Consider the following 27,469-nt stretch of genomic DNA (forward strand, 5'->3'; position numbering starts at 1 on the left):
GACCCGGGAGCCGCACTGCCATAGGCTGACTCCCGGGTGCTTTGGAGGCTCGCCCGTTCTGCCGTGTCTGGATTGGCCCGCTCGACTGGAGGAGCCGAGAATTCACCGCGATCACCGCCGGGCCCGGGGAAGACTGACCTGACCTCGCCGAGGGACCTGAAAGAGTGCTCCAGCCCCCGGCCTGCCGTCTCTGCCCCCCGCTGCTCCCTGGAGAACCGAGAGCGGGCGGAGGAGCGTCCTGAGACCGGCCGGGCTGGAGCGCTAGTGAGCGCTCGCCGCGGGGTGCGCCTGGAAGGGAATCCCCCCTCCCAACAGCATTGCGGTGAGACGCGCTAGAGGCGCGAAGGGTCCCTGACGCTAGGGGCCGGGTCCCGTTAGCGGTATAAAACATTGGCATGATTCTTGGCTCATTTTGGGAGCGTTTCTAGCATAAAACATTGGCATGGTTCTTGGCTCATTTTGAAGAGCGTTTTCAATCACATAATATTGGCATATCGTGTGCTGATTAAAGAGACTAGAGACATTTGCTTCAAGAACTTCCTGAAATTTAGAAACACCAATTAAGATTAAGTTCATCATTGCTATACTGAAGTGATTATCGTGCAACTGCTTATTTACATTGCTGCAACCAGATAAAAGTTATTTCTATTTTTATAAAATACTTACCTGTGTGGTCTCAGTTTCTGGTGGATTCAAATTGTGAGCGGCCCGGTAATTCTGTTGAGGCTGTTAACAGCCGTTACTTACCCCAGTGAAATTAGAAGTGTGAGGCAACACTGGAGTTCCACGGTGTTTCACCTCCTGCTCGCGCGCAGAGTCTCAATGCAGCACCTGGGCAAAAGCGTAAAATCGGCACAGTAAATCCGATTTCCGTATGTTGTTTCTCCAAAACTCCGAATTGCTGTTACTTTCCTGTCCCCTAATAACCAGGATCCCAGGCAGGTCATGGTAATTCTGGTGCGGGGAAATAAGGAAATGATCACGGGTCACGAGGTCCTCTCTTCTTTCCCTGGTGATCCTTTCCTGCCTGTCTTCACTCCATCCCCATCCTCTGCCCGCCGTTGGCTCTCTTCTCTCGTCCTCTTTCCTATCTGTCCCTCGCGTCTTTTTCACCCATAAGACTCCCTCCCCAGCTCCTCCCAATTCATCAGTCCCGTTCACACTTTTTTAAATGTCCCCCTACCTTCCCTCTCTTCTGCCCTCACTCACCCCTCTGCCCCAGCCGTCCCCTCTCGCGTTTCCCCTATATTTCCTTGTTGGTTCCCCGCTCTGCCTTTCCCTCTCTTTCTTCTCCTCGCACCCTACACAGCTCAACCTCCTCCATTCGCCGTCCCTCCTGCCCGCTCACCGTTGTCCTCACACACTCCTCTCCATTTCGGATTCCCCCTCCTTTCCTTTCTCCCTCCCATCCTCTCACATCCTCCATTGATACATTGTACTCGCCCTATCTTTCTTTTGCTTTCCTCTTCCAAATGTACCTCTTGCCCTCTCGGCTCATTCCATGACCCGCCGCTACCCCTTTACTCCGTCCCCTTTCTCTCTCTCTCTCTCTCTCTCTCTCCCTCTCTCTTGTGCTTTCTCCACATCTTTCCCTCGCAGCTTTCTTTCTTCCCTCTTACAGTTTCGGTTTCTCTCGTTCTCTCACTCTCTCTCCCCTCCTGCCGACTCTTTTCCTCTCACCCCTCCTCTTTCCTTGCTCAATCTGTGCCTCTTGTGTCTGCTCTCTCTGGTCACCAGAAGAGACAGCGCCTCCCACCGCCGCAAAAACGCCCGCCATAGAAAGAGCGCAAGGGACAGGAAACGAATAAACAAGGGAAGGAAAGACACACAACCAAGAGTGGAACACTTAAAGCTGCTCCAGAGAGGGGGAGCCGAGCAGGTCCGCCTGGAAATGTACATGTGTAGAGACACTTCCTCGGGAAGGTCCCCCCTCCCCCCGATCAGACCCTTTCAATTATTCAATAGCTAGAGCAGACCAAGTGACTGCCAGGTGCAATACATCAGGCTTAGGAAGGGCTTTCATTAGATTCGGAGAGATTCACGCTGCTCTCTCCCTCCATCCCTCCGTCCTCACTCCTGTGTGGGTGGCTCTGTGTTTGTGTGTGGGTGGCTCTGTGTGGGTGGCTCTGTGTGTGTGTGCGTGTGGGTGCAAATGCAATAGGTCTCACATTTGCGAAAGATTAAGCTATTGGCATTGTAAATGACAATGCCATTTATTTATCTGTTTTCAAAACCAACACATAAATAAAAAAAATTGTCATTTACAATGACAATAGCTCTAACTTTTACAAAGGCGAAACCGTTGCATTGTAAATGCTTGTTTATACTAGCAGTGAGTGGCTCTGCTAGTGATTAGCCTCCTGGACCGGCTCTTCCCTCAGGACCAATCGCCAAAGCCGCAAAAAGAGGGCAGTCTGCCACCCAGTGCAGGAAGGGGTCTAAAATAAAGCGTAGGTCTTTGACACGTTACTTACTTATAATGCCGACGCTCCACCACGTGTATCACCATTAAATACATTTGTGCACAATATGGGATAATGTACCCAAGCAGCAATATTCGATGCCAATCAACATTATTGAAGATATTACTATCTAAACTCTAGAACAAAGCTACCAGTGTTGATGGAAAATAAAACGGTGTTACTTTGATTTTAATGTATTCCCACTACAAATAAATGCTGAAATACTTTTCTTCAATGCAGCTTCTTGCAAGTCTTGCAAACATCAGAGCTGAATTACAATTAGCCTATCAATCCGCGAATCACACATACGTGTTTCTTAACTGTAAGTAAAATAAACGCGCCCTCTCACGAACTATCCCTCGTCCAACTTGGTATCGTCCTCTCCAGAAGCAGAGGGAGGCCTGGGTCTTCCAGTCTGTTCTCAGTGGCAGGTGAGAGGATTCACTCAGCAGCGCTTGTGTGATGGAGGCATTAGTCACACCACGCATTAATGGCTGCCAAAATGAATTTTCCACAGAGGGAGTGCACATGCAGTCAGGCTCAATGCTCTTTTGTTATGAAGTCTGGAACTCATCAGCGCAGAGTCAACACTTGAACTTCATGAAATCTACAACTCTGAATTGCATTACACCAAATGTTATCTCGCCTAGGGCACTTTATACAATGATGGATAATGTAAGAATATTAGGTTTACCAATTTGTTAAAACGACACAAGGTGCTATTATAAAGGCATGTTGTTACACAACAATAGGGTATACCCAGTACACAGCTGGACCGGGCCAATACTAGTTCGTACAGTAAGTGGTTGAACTAACCGGTAAGCTTCTCAAGGAACAACTGTTAGTACTGCAAATTCTTGAGATATTAATTATATAAACCTTTTTCATAACCAAGATACCCTGGTCAATATATTCAATATTTGTTGAGTGTTTCACTAATTTTTCTTCGGGAAGCTTACCGGTTAGTTGGACCACTTGTACGTACTGTTATAAAGGCATGGCCGGATCTCAAAATGAAGCCCACATAAACGGACACTTTATAAAATATCTGCTCATTATAATAATGGTACATAGACTAGTTAAGAGCAGGTAGACTGCGTTCGCCCCATCTCACACGTTCTGGTAATGCCCCCGTTTGCTGAAATATCGGACATGTTGCTACAATCCCAGCTGCGAAGCTCCGCCTGCAGGTCAGTTCACTGACTGGTTCTTTTGACTTACCTCCTTCTATTCTTCATCACCTTCAACATTTGATTTCAATTCCTTCTCACTTATAGTACCCACACATCAATTCTACAGTAGTTCCCACCAAAACGGAATCTTCTGCATTTTCTTCACCTTACAACCTGCATTGACATCTTGAAATCATGGAACATATTGGACTATAAATACTCCTGCCATCAATAAATCATCTCACTGTGCAAGGCGTAGGACCGCTTGCTCTCTTATTAGTAAAAACAGATATCAATTGGCTATGGTACAGTTCCACTTCCAATCAGGTACCATACATACATACATGTGAGGAAGTGCTGCATTCTCCACCAGCACAGCAAAGCCTACTTCCAATGGTTGTATACATGCTCGCTGCACCCTTGCGTGGTTGAGGTGGAAATGAAATGTCCCTCTATTGAACGCCCTATCCTTGCATCATTACCACACAATCTACAAGCACTAGAATCCTTTACTATTACATCTTTGCCCTTGGGTTAGTATGGTGTCAAAACTACAGCACCTTCTGAGCATCTTTTAATACCCAGAAACACAATTTCACATTTCTCCAACTAGATCATACGCACACCTATTTCTTTTTGTTTAACAATTCCCTCATTGCCTGCTTAGTGAGGGTTTTAAAAAAAAAAAACTTTATGCATGTGGGTGTGGCCAACCAGCATGACGCGATCTGTGCGAGATCTGCTGCACCCGTATGGTAAATCGAGGCTTTGCGCCACATTTTGCAAGTAAATTGGCTCGCACAAGGACCAGCTGCTGTGGACAATGGGGAGGAAGAGGGGGGGGGCAGAAATAGAAGGCTTAACGCTCCCCCCAGGAAGCCCTGCTACTGGAATAATCACAGGCCTCGGTGGCAGGAGATACGAGTGATGTCTCGACCTGCCAACACCAACAGGAGAGAACTGAGAGGACTGCATCGCCTGAAGGAGCCGACATTGCAACTCTGGTGCACCCCTCCTTTCCCTTTGCCTGATCTCAAGATGGCGGCTGTGCTTCACGGAAAATAATCTCTATGCAGGGCGGCCGGAGGGCTGGGGGAACGGGGATGATTGGTCTGGGCCTTGTGAACTGCCTCTTGATGCAGATCTGGCGCAGATGGACATAATGGCAAATAAAGGGACAGAAATCATTGGACCCTGTCTGACTGAGGCTTGTGTATACATAAACCTGATCCCCTTTCAGCTGAAGCACTCCCTCAGCCACCTGACCTACCACAAGCACCTCATCTAATTACGCGGGTGAGACTCAACAAAGGAGGTCTTGTAGTGAAAAAATTCGTTGTGAGTGGAGCACGGGGGCTGGGGTCTTTACTTCCCAGGCTAGGATGCCCTTACATAATTGATATTACTATCAATAGAGCTGCGTAAGGTTGCCCCCCCCCTTCTTAGTAAATATCAAGGCAAGCAATGCCAGACTACATAGCAGATAACGCAGAAGTTGTCGATTTGAATGTTGGTAGCTGGGCCCCCATGAACCAAGCGGGCGCAATAGCCCCCCATTGGAGGAGCGAGGAGATATCTGGCACTTCTTTGATGCAGAACGCCTGGAGGTGAGATCACAGTCAGGAATTCTCCCTAATGCTTCTGGAGACTCCCCCTAAAGTAGCTTGATCACGCAAAGACACTTTAAAAAGGAATCTCTGGCGCAGGCACTGGTGAAAGCTACTCTACCAAAATGTGAAGACCCAGAAAAACGCTCCAGACGCAACAGTATTGTAGAGTGAAGTGACCAAGAGTGTCGTGTATAGAAGTGGAATAGTGTGGAGTCGCATGGAGTGACATTCACTGGAGTGGCATAGAGTAGAGTGGGCTTGTGTAGAGTATACTGTTGCAGAATATAGTAGCATAGAGTGCAGTGACATTGAATTCAACGGTGTACAATTCAGCGTTGTAGAACACAGTGGCGTAGGTTAGAGTGGTGCATAATAGAGTGGAGTGGGTAGAGAGGAGTGGTGTAGAGTTGAGTGGTTTAGAGTTGAGTGACGCAGTAGCGTAGAGTAGAGACGTGAGCTCCATCTCCCATTGTGAATCCCTTGCTTCTTACTTTCTGGGAAAAGTCCAAGCAATCTATCGGGCATTCCCCAGCATAGGGATTGACCTGGGAAGTTCCGATGGGACACCTCACCAGACTACCCTGCTCTCATTTCCCCATCTCACCTCGGAGGGGTTTGACAAACTTGCTTTGCAAGTTAAATCTGGTTCTCCATCTGATCCAGTAAGACCTGCTCTTTTCAGAGATCAGGCCTTTATGGGACGCTCTGTCGTGTGTTCCCTTGTCAACCTCTCCTTGGAGTCGGGTGTAGTTCCAACTAAGTGGAAGCAGGCGGTGGTGTCCCCGATCATTAAAAAACCCTCCCTGGACCTGTCTAAGCCTGAAAGTTACCGTCCCATCTCGCTGCTACCCTGGCCGGCAAAGATAACAGAGGCTCATGTCAATCTGGCCCTGTCAGAAAATCTTGCCCGGACCAACGCCCTTGACCCCACACAAAATGGCTTCCGTGCTGGGCACAGCACGGAGACCGCTCTTCTTGTGATGGTGGAACATCTCCGTGCGAGGTTGGATGCTGGTCAAACGGCGGCGCTGATATTGTTAGATCTCAGCGCCGCCTTCGACACAGTATCCCACAGCATCCTCCTGCATCGGCTCGAGGAGATTGGTGTTGGCGGTCAGGCGCTGCAGTGGTTCCGCTCCTTCCTCGGCAATCGTTCCTTCTGTGTTGCCATCCCTCCCTTCAAGTCCAATTTCCAGCCTCTGGCCATGGGGGTTCCGCAAGGGTCCTCGCTGAGCCCCACGTTGTCCAATCTATACGTGAGACCGCTGGCTGATGTCGCCAGGCAGTGGGGCCTAACTTTGGTCTCATATGCCGACGACACACAGCTGGCGGTTACTCTCAGCGGGGATGCGGAACAAGATGCCCCCAGGTTTCAGGATGGACTGAAGGCGGTGGCCAGCTGGTTGACGGGAAACTGTCTCCAGCTTAATGCCACTAAAACAGAGGTAATGATTGTCGGAAGGGGAGTGGAGCTGTGGGGTGACCAATGGTGGCCACCAGAGCTGGGACCAACCCCGACCCGGGTGTCGGAGCTGAAAAATCTGGGGGTCTGGCTGGACGCTGGCCTAACCTTTGTAGGGCACAATAAAAAAACAGCAGCCTGTTGTTTTGGTCTGTTGAGAGGCTTAAGACCAGTCCTCAAATTTTTCGATGCCCCAACCAGACAGCTGGTAATCCAGGCCACTATCATCTCGCGCCTGGATTACGCTAGCTCTCTCCTGGTCGGGGCCAATCAGGCTGAGCTCACTCGCCTGCAACGGGTCCAAAATGCTGCAGCCAGAGCGATTGTCGGCCTGCCCAGATTTTGCCCGGTTGCGAGTGTTCTTCGCTCCCTACACTGGCTTCCAGTGAGGAAGCGTATTCTCTTTAAGGTCCTCTGTTTGACCTTTAAGATTATGAGAGGTATAGGCCCCGAAAACATGTCCAGCTCTCTTTCCTTCTATGTCCCCACACGCACTCTCCGTTCTCAAGGCCAGGCCTTTGCTGTAGTCCCTAGATTTAGGCTCAGCCGTATGGGGGGTCGCTCCTTCAGCGTAAAAGCAGCATCAACCTGGAATTCTCTTCCGGTCGAAATTCGTTTGCTGGAGGACCTTATGACCTTCCGGAAAGCAATAAAAACCTTTCTGTTTTAGCTGCCCCCTTTTAGTCTTCGCCCTTTCCTGTTGTGTTATGTTCCTCCTTGTCTATGCGCCAGGACGGTCCTTGGCTGGAGTAGCTGTGCGCACAACAAATAACAATAACATAACATAACATAACAAGTGGAATAGAGTGCAGTGGCGTAGACTGCAGAGTAGAGTCGAGTGGCATGGAGTGCAGTGGCATAGAGTGATGCAGAATAGAGTAGCATTGAGTGGTGCAGAGTAGAGTTTAGTGCTGTAGATTGTAAAGGTGTAGAGTGGAGTATCTGACCGACATTTTGAAGAGGGAGCAGAGGGGCCAGATCTGTAGGCCTTCATAGTGGGTAGAGTCTCAAAGCAATTGGGAAGAACCGTCCCAAAGTCAAGCTGGATAGAGTCCATGGAATAGGCTCCCAAGTTCAGCCTGAAGGGAAGCAACCACGAGACGACCTAGTGAAAATTCACTCCATCAAAATTAAAGACAAAAGGTGGAAGACATTTCCTTTCAGAGCGCATCTTGAACCTTGTTTCAAGATATTGCCCCAGCCACTCTTGCTTAGTGTTTACAGTTCAAACCTCTTGATGACAAACTATGCAAAGAAAACATCAAATATAGATGACGTATCCCTTCGGAATAGCTTTCAGCTTTTAGGATAAGCCAATCCACTTCACAGAGCTTCAAGAAGCAGCAGCTTTTCTGGGCTTAAATATTGGAATCGGATCACCCAGAAATTTCACCTGTAGGCCAATCGATGAGTAACCTTGCTGGCCCTAGCACACAATGCCTCTCACAAAGACGCTCAAGACGACAGGGGAAACAAAAACCTCCAGGCAACAATGTTCGTGTAGATTCTTGAATACATGCCGAAGACGACCAAAATGAGAGACTACAAATTGTTAACCAAAGAACTGTTCTAAAAAAGACAAAGAGGGTTTGCTAGTGGGTGGTCTGCATTACTTCAGAAATTCATTTTGCTCTGTCCCCACCAATGTCCGAGGCTAGAGGGGAGACGCGGATCAAGATTCAAAACCTGAGAGTAGACAGACACATGACTCCTGTTACTAACCTATATACGATCACCTTGACCAAATGCTACTACATCAGGAGTGCATAAAGTGGTTTATGACAAGCATGCCTACACAAACACAATCTATCTTTACTCTTACCCAATTGTTGGGGGATGATTTACCCAAAAGTTCCTGTTATGTTATTTAACTTTTCTACCACGAGTGAAAGCATATTCAAATGCATAGCAGGGCTCCAAAATTCCACTCACCTGCTCGCTATGGCGAGCCAGATTTAATCGGGACGAGCTATTTTTAGGGTCTACCCACCCTTGCTGGCGAGTAGGAAGACAAACTGACTTTTGGCCTCTGACTCTGAAAGCGGAGCAAATGTGACAAGGTAACAAGATTTAAAGGCATCTTTATTGTTCACAAAGTGAATGAGCAATAAAGATGACTTTACATCTTGTTATATTGCCACATTTGCTCAGCTTTCAGAGACAGGTGAAGTACATTACATTTGGACCGAGTAGATTTCTCAAGTTACTAGACCTGCAGGTCTAGCACATTTTAAGTATTTTTTTAACCCTGCAGTGTAGTGACAAGGGATGGGAGGATGGGAGATCTTGAGGAGAGGGACGACAGGACGCCAGGACGCCAGGGACAAGTTTCGAGAGATGACCAGACTTACTCCTAATTATCATACACTATCATTGTGTTAACAACAAGAACGTGGAACATCAAGGAGCTTAATTACCCAGCTAAATTACACAAATTATGGAAGTATCTGTTGGATAAACAATATGATTTAGTCGCACTGTAAGAAACTAATCTTAAACGCAGTGAACATAATAGACTACCCACACAAAACATACCCTAAAATCTACAGACTCTCAGCTTCTACTTCGCATAATAGAGTGGCTATTGTCTTCCACTCTTCCCTACAATTCCAACGAACGGGTAGCAAAACAGATAAGGAAGGGAGGGTGATGATGGTTAAAGGGACACTCTTAGGAAGGATGTGTACAATAGTTTCAATATCCACTCCAAACACAGCCTAAGCTACCTTTCTCTTCTCTTTCCTTACTCTTTTGGGAGAATTTGTAAAGCGCAAAATTATATTCATGGGGACAGAAGTAGATACAACTCATCCACACAGAGCAGGAAAAGGCAGCTTTACCAAAGCTTTAGAAACAGCTATACAATCTCTATAACTAATGGATGCATGGAGAATGAATCACCAGTCCACCCGGGACTCTGCTTTTTTGCCCACTCTCATCGTTCCTACTTACGTATTGAGTACCCTTTCTCAGCCAATGTCTTGAACATGCCATTATGGAGATCGACTTTCACCCTATTTCTCTATCTGAACATGCCCCAGTGGTACTAACATTAGAATGGGCCTCTCCTCCACCTAAGCTCCGTCGTTGGAGCAATTAAAATGACAGTCCTTTTTTAGCACAAATTTATAACCATACTAGGCTACCCTATCCCAGCAACACTGGGATTTGCATTACTGGGTTTATGGCATGAGACGTTTAAACGTCAGACTTCCAGTGCTCGCTTTATTTTGTGGCCATGTCTTGGAGAAGCTAAGATGGCTCTTACAGGTAAATAAAAAAAAAATACACACACTGTACCCTCACTCACACAGTGGCATGCAAGGCTGTGGCAAGCCCTTACAATAGAATAAATAACAGACATTCTCACAGATAACCAGAAGAACTTTAAATATCAGTGGGACCCATTGCTTTTCCTCTCGAAGGGCCTCCCACTTACAGCCTGTCCTACTTGCAAGAGCGCACTAAATTCTCTTTCCATACTGATTCCCTGAGGTATCCAAAGGTCTAATTCTTGGGGACAAAAACTCTTATATTCGGCGTTCCTAACCTACAAGCTCGCGTACACCACTCAGCGAGATACAGATTTGCATCACTCACTCACTCATGTTTCATAGTTGAGGTTTTGTTAGGGGGAGGTATATTTGAGTGCAAGAATATTTTTATTCTTATGGCAGATACAGAGACTTACTTTAAGGAAACTGAGGCCTCAGTTACATCTGGGGTGACAGTATGGGAGGCTTACAAGACTGTTCTGCGAGACAGGGCCCAAAACTGAATTGCCTGGGGAAAAAAGAATAGGAATAAATGGATAGAGGAACTAGAACAGAAAACCTTGAAAAACGTATAATTAATACAGGAGATCCAGGGCTCACTCGACGACTAGACATCATACGCCACAAAGATAAAAATGTGGCTATGGATAATGCCAAAAACCAGAGATTGGTGATGCTACACTGTCCTTATGAGGTCCGAGACAAAGCATGGAAACTATTAGCATAGCTCCAAAAGAAAGAGGTTCAGGCCAGGTGAGTCAGGATGTATAAGATGATATGGGGAAACCCATGATACGGACATCCAGATCGCCTCAGAGTTCGCTGACTAATATAAATGCTTCTTCGACGCACGCCCCCTAGAAAAAAACGCTGAGATGGATTAGTTACTTACCTGTAATCCTAGTTCTCTTCCAGGGGTATCCTCATCAAAGTCATAAGCATTAGAATATTCCCGCCTACGTGCGGGACCCCGGAAACACTATATTATATGTGCCCCACATATAAATACACATATATATATAAACCATATATATATATATATAAAAAACAAGCAATAGCAGCCAGATCACATTAGAGCTGAAATATGCTGTGAAGAATTTCCACCATACATGAATAATAAGCATTAGAAACAGGAGAAAACAACACCAAAGCTTGTTTAGGAATTGTTTTAATGCTCAAAAAGCAGTAGAAATTCTCAGAACTCACTGGAAGCATAGGAAGCTCCCAGGCTGCATTGCAAACACACAGTCTAACCAGACTGAAAAGCTAACCTGTAGCTAAATAACAAAAAACTGACACTGTGCCTTTAAGGCACTCATGACCCCCTGAATCCCATCATGCCTCAGGAGTGGCAGTTAGGCAGTTGTTCTTTTCGGAGACTGAAAACCAAAACCAATAACACTTAGGTCAACAATATCTCCTTATGAACAGTTATTCCTTGCCCGGGGAGGCGGGAGGCTTGCTTATGACTTTGATGAGGATACCCCTGGAAGAGAACTAGGATTACAGGTAAGTAACTAATCCTTCTCTTCCAGGGGATCCTCATCAATAGTCATAAGCATTAGAATAGAATAGCGAGCCTCTCCTCATCTCTGCGGGCAAAGGAAAGATAAGACAGAAATCTCATCAACAAGCTTGAGTAGACAGAACCGACTACCCAAACAGATTCCTCAAGGAGGCTTGCCCTACTTGAGTGTCAGTCCTGGAATCAGAGTCGAGGCAGTAATGCCTCGTAAAGGTATGCACTGATTTTCAGGTCGCGGCCTTGCATATTTCTGACATGGGAACGTCATGCAAGAAAGCCACTGTAGCCGCCTTCCCTCTAGTGGAATGAGCTTTTGGAGACATCAACAAAGGTTTTCCCGCCAGTTGATAGGCCAGCTTAATGCAAGAAACAATCCACCTAGAAATGGACCTCTTTGCCGCTGGAAAACCAGTTCTCATAGCACCATAGTTTACAAACAGTTGGTCTGTTTTCCTAATCCCTTTAGTCATTTCCAAATAAAACTTCAGCACTCTTTTAAGATCTAATGAGTGAAGTGACCGCTCAGCCGGGGTCGCCGGATTTGGAAAAAAAGAAGGGAGAGAGATAGACTGATTGATATGAAAATCAGATATGACTTTAGGCAAGAAGGAAGGGTGAGCCCTCAGAACCACTCTGTTATGGTGGAATACCGTATAAGGTTCCTTTGCACAGAGCGCCTGTATCTCACTGACCCTGCGTGCAGAGGTAATTGCCACCAAAAAAGCTGCCTTCCAAGAGAGATGTTGTAAGGAAGCTTTGTGGATTGGCTCGAAAGGTGGAGACATCAACCTTGATAGAACTAGGTTTAATTCCCACGGAGGAGAAGGATTTCGCACAGGGGGATACACCTTCTTCAATCCCTGGAGGAAATCCTTGACCACTGGAACCTGAAAGAAAGACACCTGGTCAGGCGACTTCCTGTAAGCCACAATAGCTGACAAATGCACTCTAATGGAAGCGTACTTTAAACCAGCTGTTGCGAGTGAAAGGAGGTATGGTAATATGACGTCCTCCTGCCCCTTAATCGGATCCAAATGCTGATCCCTACACCACAAGTAAAACCGTTTCCACTTGAAGGCATAGGATGCTCTTGTGGAAGGTCTCTTAGCCTCCTTTAAAATGCTCATACAGTCAGGAGGTAGGTTCAAATGTCCGTATTGCAGGACCTCAGGAGCCATGCTGTTAGGTTCAATGATGGGAGGTTGGGATGCATTATCCTCCCGTTCATTTTGCTCAACAGGTCCGGTCTGCAAGGAAGTCGTTTGTGTGGACACACAGACAGATGTAGAAGGTCCGGATACCACCGCTGCCGAGGCCAGTCTGGAGCAATTAGGATCATCTCCATGTTCGTCCTGAGGAGCTTGGACACCACTCTCGGGATCAGAGCCAGGGGAGGAAACACGTACGCGAACATCCCTGCCCAATCCAACAGGAGAGCGTTCCCCAGCGTCCCTGGTCTGTGGAACCTGGACGCGAAGGCGTGGCACTTGGAGTTTTCGTCGTCTGCGAACAAGTCTATGGACGGACGCCCCCAGCAACGAAAAAGTTCTTCTACTATTTCGTCGTGTAGCACCCAGTCTGGCTGATCTTCGAAGTGCCTGCTGAGTGCGTCTGCTTTGACGTTCAACTCGCCCGGAAGATGCACCGCCACCACTGTGAGACCTCGAGCAAGGAGCCAATGCCATATTGTTTGAGCCTCTCGAGACAGTGGGCGAGATCTTGTGCCTCCTTGCTTGTTCAGATAGAACATGGTTGTCGTATTGTCCGTCTGAACCAGGACTGAGTTGGCTGTGATCGCTGGCAGGAAAGCTTTGAGAGCCAGGAATACCGCTCTGAGTTCCAGCATGTTGATGTGGTATGTCTGCTCCTGCGCAGACCACCGGCCCTGAATCTGAAGCGGGCCCATGTGTGCTCCCCAGCCGTGCAGGGAGGCATCTGTCACGATAGATAGGGATGGGATGGGTTGATGAAACGGCACTCCCACCATCACATTGTGTCTCCGAGTCCACCATCTGACGGACTCTTTTGTCGCTTGGGAAAGATGGATATGGTCCTCCCAGCGACCTGTTGCCTGGTCCCACTGATCCTCCAGGGCCTGTTGCAGAGGACGCATTCTCAGCCTGGCGTGTGGGATGAGAAAAAATGCAGGACGCCATGGAACCCAGCAGAGACGCCACCTGTGGTGCTGTTGGGGGACGAGACTCCAGCAGAATCCCGCACTTCAGGGTCATGGAAGAAAGTCTCTCCACCGAAGGAAACGCTCTTCCCACGCTTGTGTCCAGAACGGAGCCTAGGTAGTGGATGGATTGCGTAGGCCACAGGATTGACTTCTCCAGGTTCACATGGAGGCCGAGCCTGTGAAGCTGTTGCAGGCACAGATGCAGATCTTGTGTTACCCGTACCGGGGATGAACCCTTCAGGAGCCAGTCGTCCAGATATGGGTAAACGAAGAGACCCTTCTTGTGAAGAAAAGCCGCCACCACCGCCATGCATTTGGTGAAGACTCGTGGTGCGGACTTGAGACCGAAGGGTAACACCTTGTACTGGTAGTGTTCGTGCCCCACGACAAACCTCAGGTACTTTCGATGTTGCTGCGCAATCGGGATGTGAAAGTACGCATCTTGAAGATCCACCGAACACATCCAATCTCCGGCTTGTAGATGTGGACATATTTGGTGAAGCGCCAACATGCGGAACTTTTCCTTGACGATGACCTTGTTTAGGAGTCGCAGGTCGAGTATGGGCCTGAACTTGTCCTCCTGATCTTTTTTGGGGACAAGGAAATATCTGGAGTAAACTCCTTTGCCTCTTAGAGCGCGAGGAACTTCTTCTATCGCTCTTTTTTGCAGCAGGATCGCCACCTCTCGACGGAGCAATCTCAGTTGGTGAGGGCAAGAGCTCTTGGGAGGAATGCTCTTTGGAAGAGCACGGAAACGTATCCTGTAACCACTTCGCAGTATATTCAGCACCCACTGATCTTTTGTGATGCTGACCCACTCCTCCAGGTGTTGAGATGCACTTCCTCCCACCGGAGTGGGCAACGGTGTCAGAGGAAGCCACTGTTCAGGCCTTTCCTCCTCTCGGGGCGTTGGAGGACTGCTGGCGGCCCCCCCTGCCCCTGCTGGGTTTACCGTGAAACTGGGGTTTACCCTGAGCTTTGTTCTGCGACCACTGAGGGGTTTGAACCCTCTGCTGGGCCCCTCTCCCCCTGTTGGACTTGAAGTGGCGCTTGAACTCCTTCTTCTTCTCCAAGCCCACCGCCTTCACCGTGTCCAGTTCAGTCTTCATTCGGGTCATTTCCTCGTCTGCGTGTTTCCCGAAGAGGGCAGAACCTGAGAAAGGGAGATTCAGAATCCGATGTTGGGCATCCGGCTTCAGCCCTGTAAGGCGCAACCAGGCCGATCTTCTGGCGCAAACTCCATGGGCATAGGAATGACCCAACAGCACCGCCCCATCCGCGGCCGTGCTGATCATCTGGTTAGCCACCAGACACCCCTCCGTAACAGTTTCCTCAAAGTCCTGCTGATCCTCTTTCGGCAGCTTCGCTTTGAATCTCTCCATCGAGTCCCATAAGGCCCTGTCATACCGACCCAGGAGCGCAGCTGCACTGGAGACCTTAAGAGTGGAAGCCGCAGAGTTGCAGACCTTCCTACCCCAGGAGTCTTGGGTCTTGCTGTCCTTATCTGGCGGGACTGAAGACGAACCAGCAACCGCATGTGTCTTTCTTGCCGCTGCCACGATGACCGAGTCCGCCGGAGGGTCAGACCTCACAAACACCGGGTCAGAAGCCGCAGGTTTGTACTTCTTCGTAATGCGTGCTGGCACTGCTCTGATTGAAGCCGGGGTCAGGAAAACGTCCTTGACCGGATCCAAAATCCCTGGGACCAACGGCAGCAGAGGTCTGGAGATGGCCTTTTTGTGCAATGTTTCGAAAATGACCGTCGTCGTGACTTGAGGAACAGACATTTCAATGTTTAGTTTAAGTGCACCTCTCTGCAGAACGTCCAGGTATGTGCCAATATCATCCACAGGGGAGGACCTGGACGTTGGACTGTCTGTCAAAGTCGGAGAGTAGTCCCTCTTCGACGACCTGGTAGATGAAGTGGAAGAGGTAGACGGGGTACGTCTATGCCGATGGTGAGAACTGCGTCCCCGCTCCCTCGACTTCCTGGGACGCTCCTCCCGTCTAGGAGAGCGCGACCTGACCCGATCCCTTGGGCGATGGTCTCTTCTAGGAGATCGGGACGCCCTGGGCGATCCGGCTGGAGACCGGTCAGGAGATCTGCCCCGAGGGACATAAGCCTTTCGGCCATCCAGTCTAGGGTCTTTTGCAGGTGATCTAGATCTTCCCCGACCGTCCCGCCTGGCTTCCCTTGTGGGCGAGCGGGACCCCCCTTGGCGCCCTGGTGGGTAGATCCACAGGCGTGGAGCGCCTGGGTGGGCTACGTTTGTCTATCTCCTCCACCATGTCCTGGAGAGCTGACCTGTGGCGCGGGCTGGCATATTCCTGCATACGCCTGGTAGCCCCATCGTCTCTCCAATGGTCCAGGGACCGGTACCATCTTGGCGACAGCCGGATGCGTCCCGCAGAAGGGTCTGGCCGACGTTCAGGGGTCCTGTGCACCGGGCTTCTAGATCTGGAGTGTGCAGTAGAGGAGCCCGAGGACCGATGAGAAGAATGGTGAGAAGCAGATTCTGTCACCATGATCGTGTCCGAGCGCCTCGACGTCGAGCGCTCCCTTCTCGCAGCCGACCGCTTCCGAGGGGTCGGGGGATCAAACAACCTCGATCCCGAGCGGCTATGCGAACGTTCATAGTCTCTCGACGTCGAGCGGCGATGAGCAACCGCCGACGGAGCCTTCTGCCTCGACGTCGAGCGATGGTGTCTGGTCGTCGACGGGGACCTCAGCCTCGACGTCGAACGTCGATGACCTGTCGCCGACGGAGGCTTCTCTCTTGACGCTGAATGGCCTGTCGTCGACGGAGCACTCTGCCTCGACGCCGAATGGCGATGGTCAGTCGCCGACGTAGAGCCATGCCTCGACGTTGGATGCCTGTGCGATGACGGCGGAGGGGTATTGGGCACCCTCGACGCCGAACGCCGCTGCTGCTGCACCGACGGGGACCGCGTCCTCGACGCCGATCGACGAGCACCCGTCGACGGCGGAGGAGTCACCTTCCTCGACGCCGATCGTCGCCTGGTTGACGACGGCGAGGTGACGTCCCTCGACGCCGATCGTCGCCTGGTTGACGACGGCGGAGGGGTAATGGATCTCGACGCCGACCGTCGCCCGGTCGACGGCGGCGGAGTAGCCCTTCTCGACGCCGATCGCCGCCCGGTTGACGACGGCGGAGGCGATTTCAAAGATGCCGCCTTCGATGACGCACCTGGCCTTCCTTTCGATGGCGAGCCCGCCGTCGACGGCAGCTTCCCAGAGGAAAATCCTTCCTGTGGATCTGTTCTCAGCGCCGAGCCCGACGCCGAGTTAGAAGGACGTGAAGACTTCTTCTTTGAAGACGAATGGGCTTTCTTGGAGCCCTTCTTCACTGGAGACCTCCCTCTCGAAGCTCTGTGGGCCAGGCCATAAATCCGAATTCTCTCCCTGTCCTTGAGAGTCCTGCCTGATAGGTTCTCACAGTGTGGACAGGTTTCAGGATCATGGTCATCAGGCAGGCAAACAATACAGACCTCGTGGCTGTCTGTCTTGGCCTTCTTGCTGTTGCAAGAGGGACATTTATCAAAAAGAGATGGCATTTTCGAAGTAAAATGCCCTCCAAACTGCTCAAAAAAGGCAGTATCTTACTTGACAAGGTGGTAGACGTCGAAGTAAGAGCAAAAAGCTTGAAAAAGAAGCAATTTTCTGCAGAAAATTCAGAAAATTAGTGGAGCTGTGTAAACTAGGGTCCTTCACTGAAGGAGCCGGAAAGAACAACTGCCTAACTGCCACTCCTGAGGCATGATGGGATTCAGGGGGTCATGAGTGCCTTAAAGGCACAGTGTCAGTTTTTTGTTATTTAGCTACAGGTTAGCTTTTCAGTCTGGTTAGACTGTGTGTTTGCAATGCAGCCTGGGAGCTTCCTATGCTTCCAGTGAGTTCTGAGAATTTCTACTGCTTTTTGAGCATTAAAACAATTCCTAAACAAGCTTTGGTGTTGTTTTCTCCTGTTTCTAATGCTTATTATTCATGTATGGTGGAAATTCTTCACAGCATATTTCAGCTCTAATGTGATCTGGCTGCTATTGCTTGTTTTTTATATATATATATGGTTTATATATATATGTGTATTTATATGTGGGGCACATATAATATAGTGTTTCCGGGGTCCCGCACGTAGGCGGGAATATTCTAATGCTTATGACTATTGATGAGGATCCCCTGGAAGAGAATGCCAGATACCTGGAAGACATACGAACCCCGGTACTTAATGGTGAGAAAATGGTCGAGCTAGAACCAGACCTGACTAACAGAAATCCCGGAGGTGGTAGCTAAGCTACAGACAGGCAAACCCCCCGGTGCTAATGGTATATCGGCTGAACTATAGAAGAAAGATGCATAGACTTTTAAGGGCCTCACCCACTGCAACTTTTTCAGGACTCACATCAGGAACAGATCTTACCCATAAATCTGCGGTCCACCACAATTGTAGTATTATATAAGGACGGTAAACCAGAAGAGGGCTGCGATTCCTATCGCCCCATCGCCCTACTAAACACAGAGGTGCAAATCCTGGCCATGATTTTTGCAACACGAGTTCTAAAATACATAACTACCCTGGTACATGACGATCCATCGGGGTTCATGCCCGTCGGTCCACTAGATTCAACCTACATAGAACGCACAACTGGTTGACAGACAGACTGCCCTGCACCCCACTGATTTCTCTTTAGATGTGGAAAAAGCATTTGACGCAGCAAACTGGCCGTTCCTTGGCCAATCGCTCATTAAGTTCGGCATTGGACATCAATTCCGCAGACCCGGGTGAGGGGAATAACTTTGAAAACTTTCCCCATTGGTCAGGGAACGAGCTTTCCCCACTCCTCTTTGCACTTACCCTGGAGTCACTGGCATGTATCATCCGTTGCCATCCACAAATACGAGGTTCCCGAATAACCCCTACCGATGAATGGGAAGAAAAGATCTTTATTCACGCAGATGACGTACTCCTTTATATTCCAAAACTGGAAATTACTGTCCCCACCCTGTTTAACACCATAGAGGAATATGGGAGGTATAAGGGGTATAGAATTAATTGGCATAAACCAATGATGTTCAGCCATAATGGAAAACCACTGAAGCTGCCTTTGCTAGCTGAACTGGGCGTAGTTCCTGACGAATACCAATACCTGAGTAGATTTATCACCACACATAGAGAAACATGTAGGAAAAGAAACCGAGACAGAGTGAGAGCAAATTGTAAAAAGGATGCAGAGAGGTGGAGAGATCTCCTCCTCACTTTATTGTGTACTCGGCTCTCTTTAAAATGATTACGTTGCCACAATTATTATACGCCCTGCAAACTACGTATCATCCACTCCCAAGGGCTGTGTTTACGGGACTTGAGGGAGAAATTCGGTCACTGCTATGGCAGGGAAGACACCCACAAATAACCTTCAATACATTGCAACGCAACCTATACAACGGCAGCGTAGCATTGCCAGACAGAGGCATATTACAGGTCCACACCCCTCACCCCCATCAATGAATGAATCCACAAATCATAGGATTATCCCACATATAGGTTAGAGAGGGAGGTGATAGGGCCCAAAAAACAACTACACTATCACTATGGCGGTAATGCACACTACTGCCAGCAACAAGGGTCACTCACCCTGGAGGAATGGGACAGAGCCACAAAGTGTATGGGCTGGATAAAATAGATCACAAGAAATACGCCCTTGTGGGTGGGAGGATGGTTCAAGGAACTGGGAACGCTAAAAGGTTTCAGAACGTGGGATCGGCTTGGCATCTCCCTGCTTGAAGATGTGATTGACAAAGGAGATCTTAAAACCTGGCCTCCATTAAGCATAGAGTACGGGCTACACAAATCTCAATTCTTCAAGTACACCCAACAATGCCATGCATGGCGCTCAGATGGAAAAGCATGCTCCGACGCCTCTCGAATGAAAACTACTAGAAGAGGAGTTGTGGGAAAAGGAAATCTCCTCCATATATAAAACAATACATAATCATATGCCGGATGGCCTTGGGAAATTGTGTGAGAAATTGGAGGGAGATTTAGGGGCCAGGAACCTTGGATCTAGCTAAACATTTACAAAATACACAGAGCAACAGCTGCTGACACTCCAAACAATGAGAAATAATAACTGCCAAGGCTGCATTAACATCACAGCCGGAAGCAAGTCATGCCCACAGTGTCCTTTTAAACTGAACTGCCCACCCCAACAAACTACCAGGAAAGAGACCTGGAACAAATTGAAATTACTCCTGTTAAAATGCAGGTCCCTCCCAAAACACATCTCTGAAATTAACATCTTACTCTGTGAACAACAGCCAGAGGTACTGTTTCTCACAGAAACATGGCTGCATAAAGACACAGAACCAGACGTGGTACAAGCATTACCCCAGGATATCATATACTCAGGAAAGACAGAGAAACCGGTAAGGGTGGAGGGATTGCTATTATCATGAAACAGCATATAATAGGACGCACAGAGCCAGATGTCATTTAGGACTGTGAGAGTATGGGATTCATACTCCCACTCTCCCCTACGTGCTCATTATCTGGAATGCTAATATACCGACCACCGGGCCAGTGTGGGGCGTTTATCAAATTCCTGACAGACATGGTGGCATTAAGGGCAAATTCCACCGCAACTTTATTTTAGGAGATTTGAATCTACACGTAGAAAAACACAGGAAAGGTGAAGCCTTCAACCTCGCACAAAATCTGCAGGCCCTACAACTCATACAGAAAGTCAGAAGCCCAACACACGATAAAGGCCATCTTTAAGACCCAGTATTTTCCAACGAAGAGAATCTCTCTCTGTTGATAGCCCGTCCCCAATCCCATGGTCAGACCACTTCATAGTTCTAATGAGCTGGAAGTCACCAAAAATGGTCTCCAATGAACAGCCAGCAAAGAAATGGGACCTAACATGAGCCAAAATAGACACAGGAATCTGGTCAAAGACTCTGGCCAGTGAAAGCCCCAAAAGTGACCCTGACCCCAGTACAGATAACAACAATTTCAATCAATGGATTGAAAGGTCACTGGATTCCATCATCCCTCACAAATGAAGCTCAAAGAGACCAACAGAAAAACTATCCCCATGGTTTACCCCCAGAATACGGGAAGTAAAGCAAATCTGTAAAAAACTAGAGAGGGCGTGGAGAAAGGATTACTGCCCAAAGAAAAACAGCCCAGGCCCAATACGTTGAAGAGCAGTTCAACATGGCAGCAAATGCCCCCAGGGAAATTGAAAGAATAGTATAAAAGCTGTTGCAATGCCCACAACCGGAAAAGCCTGCATAATCAGCCCTTGAGCGCAGCGTGGAATTGGCAGAATTCTTTAACAAAAAAAATCTCGACATATATAATCCCTAAACCCCCCCCCCCCCCCCCCCCCACCCCAACACAGAAGCAGATAAGCCTATGACAGAACCAGAAAGTACCAGATAGGATAAGGTCAGCCTGATGGGAATTCCATCCCTAGATTTAAACACCCTCTCCAAACGTTTCACATCAGTGAAATCAGGATCACCATGCGACCCAGCACCCGCACATGCGCTGTACAAAGTCAAAGAGGTGATCCTACCAGCTTTATTGGAAGTAATCAACTCGTCCATTAATAAAGCGATAGTACCATCAACCTGGCAACATGCAATGGTCAAAGCACTTATAAAAAAGCTGAATCTCAACCTGGAAGTATGGAACAACTACCGACCGGTCTCACTACGCCCCCTAACAAGCAAAGCTCTAGAAAAGCACGTAAACAAGACCCTTAACCTCTTCGGTGCTCATGACGGAGCGGTTCAGTCATGAGCACCGGTTGGGCTGTGCTTATGACGGAACCGTTCCGTCACGGCCACGCCCGTTTTTTAGAACCTTCATCACAGCGCGAAAATTTGCGCTGCGCTGAAGGGGTTAACCACTTTCTGGAATCCCACGAAATCCTACACATCTCCCAGACAGGATTCCGACCAAACCATGCATTACTTGAGGTCATGGAGGAATCACGGAAAGTGCTTGATCACGGAGGCACAGCTGCAATCATCTTGCTTCATTTAAGTGCCGCATTCAATTCAAGGAGGTGGAAGTCACAGGCAAAGCACTAGCATGGTTGGCGTCATTCCTGACAGACAAAACATTTCAGGTATTCTAAGGAGAACATACCTCAAGAAAAATCCCCCTAACCTGCGGGGTACCACATCATCACTGAGCCCACCCTATTTAACGTGTACCTAAGACCCCTGGCGGAGATAGTCATTCCATATGGGGTCCAGATAGAGCCCTAAACGGATGACACTCAGCTAGTAGTATCCCTAAACCAGCCAAAGAAGAGTATAGTTGACCTGGAATCCTGTCTTGGAAAGGTGGCCACCTGGATGGACCAATCATTTCCGAAACTTAACAGGGAGAAGACTGAATTAATGATCCTTAGCATTATCACACGAGCCACCCCAAAACTGAATTGGCCGAGCTGCCTGGGTCCAGCCAGAAAACCCAAAGACAGGATCAAAAGCCTAGGAATATGACTAGACAGGTCACTAAATCTAGATCACCAAGCGGTCCAAGTAGAAGCGACCTGCTATGGAATACTGCGACAACTAAGGAAAATACTACCCCTGCTCCTGGAAAAGGCTCGCAGAACAATGGTCCAAGCATTGATACTGCCTCGGCTGGATTACTGTAACTCACTATATCTGGGTACCCCGAAGACTACTATAAGAAAACTTCAGGTGGTACAGAATTGCGCAGCCAGATTGCTACACAACATCCCCAGAGAGCACTCAGCTAAACCAGCACTGAAAGCACTACACGGGCTACCCATTTCAGAAGGCATAACATTCAAAGCGCTCTGCATTGCACACAAGACACTTTAGGGTACAGGTCCTAAAATCAACCACTCGCAAATGTCCTTTCATCAGCCATCCTGCAGCCTGAGATCGGCTGATCTTTTCCAAAATAATGTCCCCGAAATCAGCAGAACTCGTTCAGAAGGACGAATGTTTGCATACAATACAGCGATCATTTGGAACACACTCCCAATCGAGCTCAGATCAAGGACCCACCACTCGACGTTCAGAAAGCAACAAAAAACTTGGCTCTTCCAGAAATCCCAGTGAGATTGGAACCATCTTGTAGTCACCCCTAGCGCTGGGATGCCGAAGGGTAGCCATGCGCTCTATCAAGAATTATCTAAAAGGAGGTTTTAGCGCCCCTGACAAGGTGTTAAAGCGCTTTTTGGTGAGTAGCGCGGTGCTAGGAAACCCATAGAGGATTAATGGTGAATTAGAATAGTGAAAGATGAAAGTAATTTGAGCAGTGGATATGTTAGTCAGTTATTTGGATTGAGAAAGACAGTGGAGGGATAGAAGAGGAAAAAAGGTTTGCATTTATATACGCTTGCTACCCCGCATGAGGTGTTTAGGCGCTTTCCGGTGAGTAGCATGCTACCTCGGAACACAAAAATGTTGTTTTAGATCTATTTTGAAAGAGAAATAAATACCTGATAAAGTCAACTAACCGCTTTTTATTACAGTAATTTAGTGAGCTGCGAACAATACCACTAATGCTAAATTCAACATCACGGATAACAATCCAAAGCACAGCACTGCTACGTTCGCACTAAATAATTATTAAAAGAAGATATTGTCTTTGTTTAAAAACACATTTCACCTATGAATCCTGGTAAAGCCAACTCAGACTTCCATTCTTGGGAGATCAGCAATTACACTGGGAAGCAGCCAACTCCTGTTACTTTCAGTGGAAGGAAAAGGCACAAGTGCAGTATGAAGTACTACCCAGAGTAAATTATTATTAATATTAAATAGAATATCCTTAGGGGAAATTAGAAGAGAGAAGATGAGTTGTCTTGGAATATTATGCTTTGTACATTATCACAAAAGAATTCTGGTCAAATTATGAAGCCCAGAAGTGATTGCACACTTCCGGGTTCCAATATCAACACTATTACACATCTAATTCCATAAATTAATTCTCATGTAGAACGACTAACACAGTCTTACAACCCCTGCTTTGTTTACCTTCACTTTTCCAAGACTACCACATGTCGGGTAGAACTGTAAAGCAATACCTCAGTGGGCGGAATACAAACCTACAGTTCCTGCACATCAGAGTTTCAATTGTAGGGTAGGGATGTGGCAAACCAGATTACCAGAGCTGTGCAAGACCAGTGCACGGGCTATCAAGGCAAAGCTTGCTCAGTATCCACTCCTCAGTGCTATCCTGCCCCACGTGGTACTACACCTGTTATTTGAATTCTGGTTGGAAATTAAGCATAAATAACGAACGTCTCACTTACTGCTTCTCTCGTAACTGTAGGTATTCTTCCATATCAGGTTTAATTTGCTTGGTGAGTCTGTTGTATTGACGCAACTGTGCAGCTGCGAAATCTGAAAATATAAAATGAATGAATAAATATTCAAATAAATTAAACATATGATTTAAAAGAAGAGCTCTACTTCACCTGAGGGCAGTCCACTTATATTGTGTGTAGGTGGCGATAACCTTTATTGAACAAAACCTACTGCCAATTTATAAACATTTCATTTATGATCAACCTGATGTCATTCTGAAAGTTTATTAAATGGAATTACTGTGATAAGCAGCTTTTGTACAACCCCTACCTAAATTAAAGGGTGGGTTAGTATATAGCTGGGCTGTGGACACTAATGAGGGGGAAGACACATTTTGCACAAAATATTTTTTAAACCTAAGCAATAAACCTGCAGTGCTTATTAGCTCAGCTGTGAAGTTCCAGATAGACCCAAGATGCAATGGGCTGAAGGGTATTATAACAGTGCTGAAATTACCTTTTTCAATTAAGGCTAAGACGCTGAATGGCAGCAGATAGAATGCAATCATTCAATTTTAGTCAATAACTGGAAGTCTTTCCCACATCATAAAAAAAAAACTAGAGACATGCTATTTGATTCTACAATGTGCTATGTATCCGATCTCCTGGCCTTGCTTACGTGCCTTATAATTCAAAGTTTCTCCCAAACAGCATAATTGAAATACATCTAGGAGCACAAATTGTGTCAACAGCAAAGTATGCAGTATTTGCCTTCCTTCTGGTCCTCCACTCCTTTGAGTCACTCAGACATCAATAATGCAACTGTTACTCAAAGGAGGGCAAGTGCTACATTAAGGCACATGAACCCTCAAATCTAAGAACCCGACATGCAATCATGGAAATGTAAAAACAACTCAAAAACAGTTGACAAATAATTCTACATCCAACAGTCTTATGCTTTTAAAGACAACAGAGCCAAGTCGGGAATAGCTACTACCGATTCATTCATGCTGACTGCCCTTTTCAAAAACCTTCAGAACACACCACCTAGCTCTGAGAATATGGATCCTGCTAAAAAATATCTGAACCCTTAGCCAACCAGGTCGAAAAGAAAAGCCTAGACCATAAAGCCTACATCTTAGGTCAAACAGGTAACGTAGACAAGAAGCAACACTACCTATCCTCCCTCAGCCGTCCCCTAGTCTGCACATCTTCACTCCTCTTAGCTGTCTCACTTAGACTTTGTGACACGCCATCAGTGGCGGTGCGTCCATTGGGGGCGTTGGGGCGTTGCCCCACTAGCCATGGACGACCGCCGCTGGTGCCAACAACATGCATAAGATAATTCAAACGCATTTCTTTCAAATAAATCAAAGCGCACTGACGAACCCGGCAGAATCGGGCATTTGCTTATGGAAGTGGGCCGTGGGGGGCGGGGTTGTGGGAGAGTGAGTGACAGCGCCAGAGAGCGTAAGCAGCTGCAGCGGGGTCGGGGTGACTGCGCATGTGACAGCCAGGAGTACTCATAATTGAGACTGGCCTGCGCATGCTTACAACTATTAGACCTCGCCCCCCTCTCCACCTAAGCACTGAGACACTGGCAGGGCCCGGTCTCATTATGGGCAGATTTTCTCCTGCTCGGAGGCCAATCCTGGCGCAGTGACACTGTTAAGGCTGCGCCAGGATTGGCTGAGTAGACAGCAGCAGGGTCAGGATCATGGTGCCGCGCATGGGTGTTTGTTGCTGTACAGTATGGCCAATCACATATGGCTATAGCAAGCCATGTCGTGGTGATTGGCCATTTCTGTAAGCTGCAGTGACGTGCAGCGCGTGGCGCACCAGTGCCACAACTTAGTCAACAAGTAGTGATAGTGAAACTGAAAGTCAGTAGACCAGAACAGTACTGAGTAAGTCCAGTCGTCAGTCGTCGATCCATCCGGAGAGCGCGTGACTCCTGACTCGTCGTCGTGATATGGTAGGTAATGTTATGCTGCTGCTTCTTTCTTTACACCCTCCTGTCGCACTGTAGAAGCCCTTTTAGTAATCTTGATAGCATGTACGAACGTACGTACGGTATGAGTGAGAAGTGGGCTATATATACCTATGTGTACACAATGGGGTTGAGGTGAGGGCATGCAGATCAAGATTTAAAGAACTTTGTTAAAGGGCGTGGTGTAACCAAGCGCGGGAATGCAAACAGGTCAGACTCTGATGTATTCATTCACAAGCAGTTTATGACACTATGCCCGAAGTGCCGTGGGTCGTGCCTTCGACTTCCGTCTTGTAAGTTAGCACGGTTTCTGTACCAAGAAGATAATCGATGAGGTTCCAGCTCGGCTCATCTGTTATATGCCAGAGTTAAATGTTGGTGTGGTAGACGAAATAGCCTGCTCGTAAACGTGCTCTGACGAGTTCTTGTAAGGAAACCAAGGGTCGTCTGAAGAGATTGTTTATCCTTAGGCTCACTTCTGTTTTGTGTGTTTTTTATGTGCATAGTTTTGCTGTGCCCTGTGTAGCGTCCAGCTACAAATAACCACAGACACCAGGGCTTATCTTCAGGAGCTTTATTCCATGCCTCTTACTTTCTCCATGTCCTTACTCTAACTGCCCACTTCCTAAGTCCGCTCCTCCTCTTCCTCTGACCCCCTAGCTCCGCCCACACCCAACTACTGGCATGCTCACTTCACAACATCTCCCCCCTTTGTAACAAAACAAACAAATAAACTGACTTCTCAGTCCATCTCCACTATCAGTCTCTGGGATGGACGTATGTCGTGATAAGTATTCACCGATGGTTCGTCTTTGACTAACAAGCTCTGTTGTGGATGTCTGGAGGGATGGGGCCTTCAATGTCTGGGGTGCCTCCGGTGAGTTCAGTTTGATATCGGCAGTCTGTCCCCCATTGTGACTCTCGCTCACGTGACGCTCGGCCTCTTTTCCACGGGGATGTTACTTTAGTTCCCTTCCAAGTGTCTGTATGTGTTTTCGCTTCATTTTGCCTTGTCAGGTCGAGACCAACACTGTCTTCCTGTTTCGAGTCTGGGATGCCAGCTGGTGGAGTATGATCTGGGGAGGCCATCTTGGTATGACTCGGAGATTGAGTGGTTGCCTCAGGTTGCCTCTCCCACTCCTGCTCGCACCTGATCCAAACAAACCCTGGAACCGGCTGGATGGTTGTGTGTTTCGTTCTTGTCTGATGATGACTTGGCTCTCCGGGCGGGCCCGACTTCCTTTGCGGATCAACTGGTTGGTCCATCCTTGTTTGAGTGCCACTGGCCATGATATCTGTTTCCCCTTTGTGGGACCAGGACCAGGACCTTCGAGTCAGCCTTTCTGCCCCTACCCGGGGTGACGGTGTAGTCTTTGCGTCGTAAGGTACCTGTGCTCGATGTGGCAGGTTGTCTGGTGGAGTAATTGAGTGTGCATTGTCATTGGGGCTAGACACGTTGTCCTGAACGGGA

The 27,469-nt window shown here is 48.0% G+C and overlaps 1 protein-coding gene across 1 annotated transcript in view; it reads right to left on the minus strand.

The window, feature by feature from the left end:
* The window catches only part of LOC147689078 (pre-mRNA-splicing factor SYF2-like), a 219,706-nt gene that overhangs the window by 77,056 nt on the left and 115,181 nt on the right, over nucleotides 1-27,469 (minus strand). The window contains exon 5 of the mRNA XM_086941968.1: nucleotides 24,015-24,105. Coding sequence (XP_086798094.1) covers nucleotides 24,015-24,105 — 91 coding nt within the window. The remainder of the gene's footprint in view (nucleotides 1-24,014; nucleotides 24,106-27,469) is intronic.

The sequence above is a fragment of the Lissotriton vulgaris genome, chromosome 10, assembly GCF_964263255.1.
Source record: "Lissotriton vulgaris chromosome 10, aLisVul1.2, whole genome shotgun sequence".
Taxonomy (NCBI): Eukaryota; Metazoa; Chordata; class Amphibia; order Caudata; family Salamandridae; genus Lissotriton; species Lissotriton vulgaris.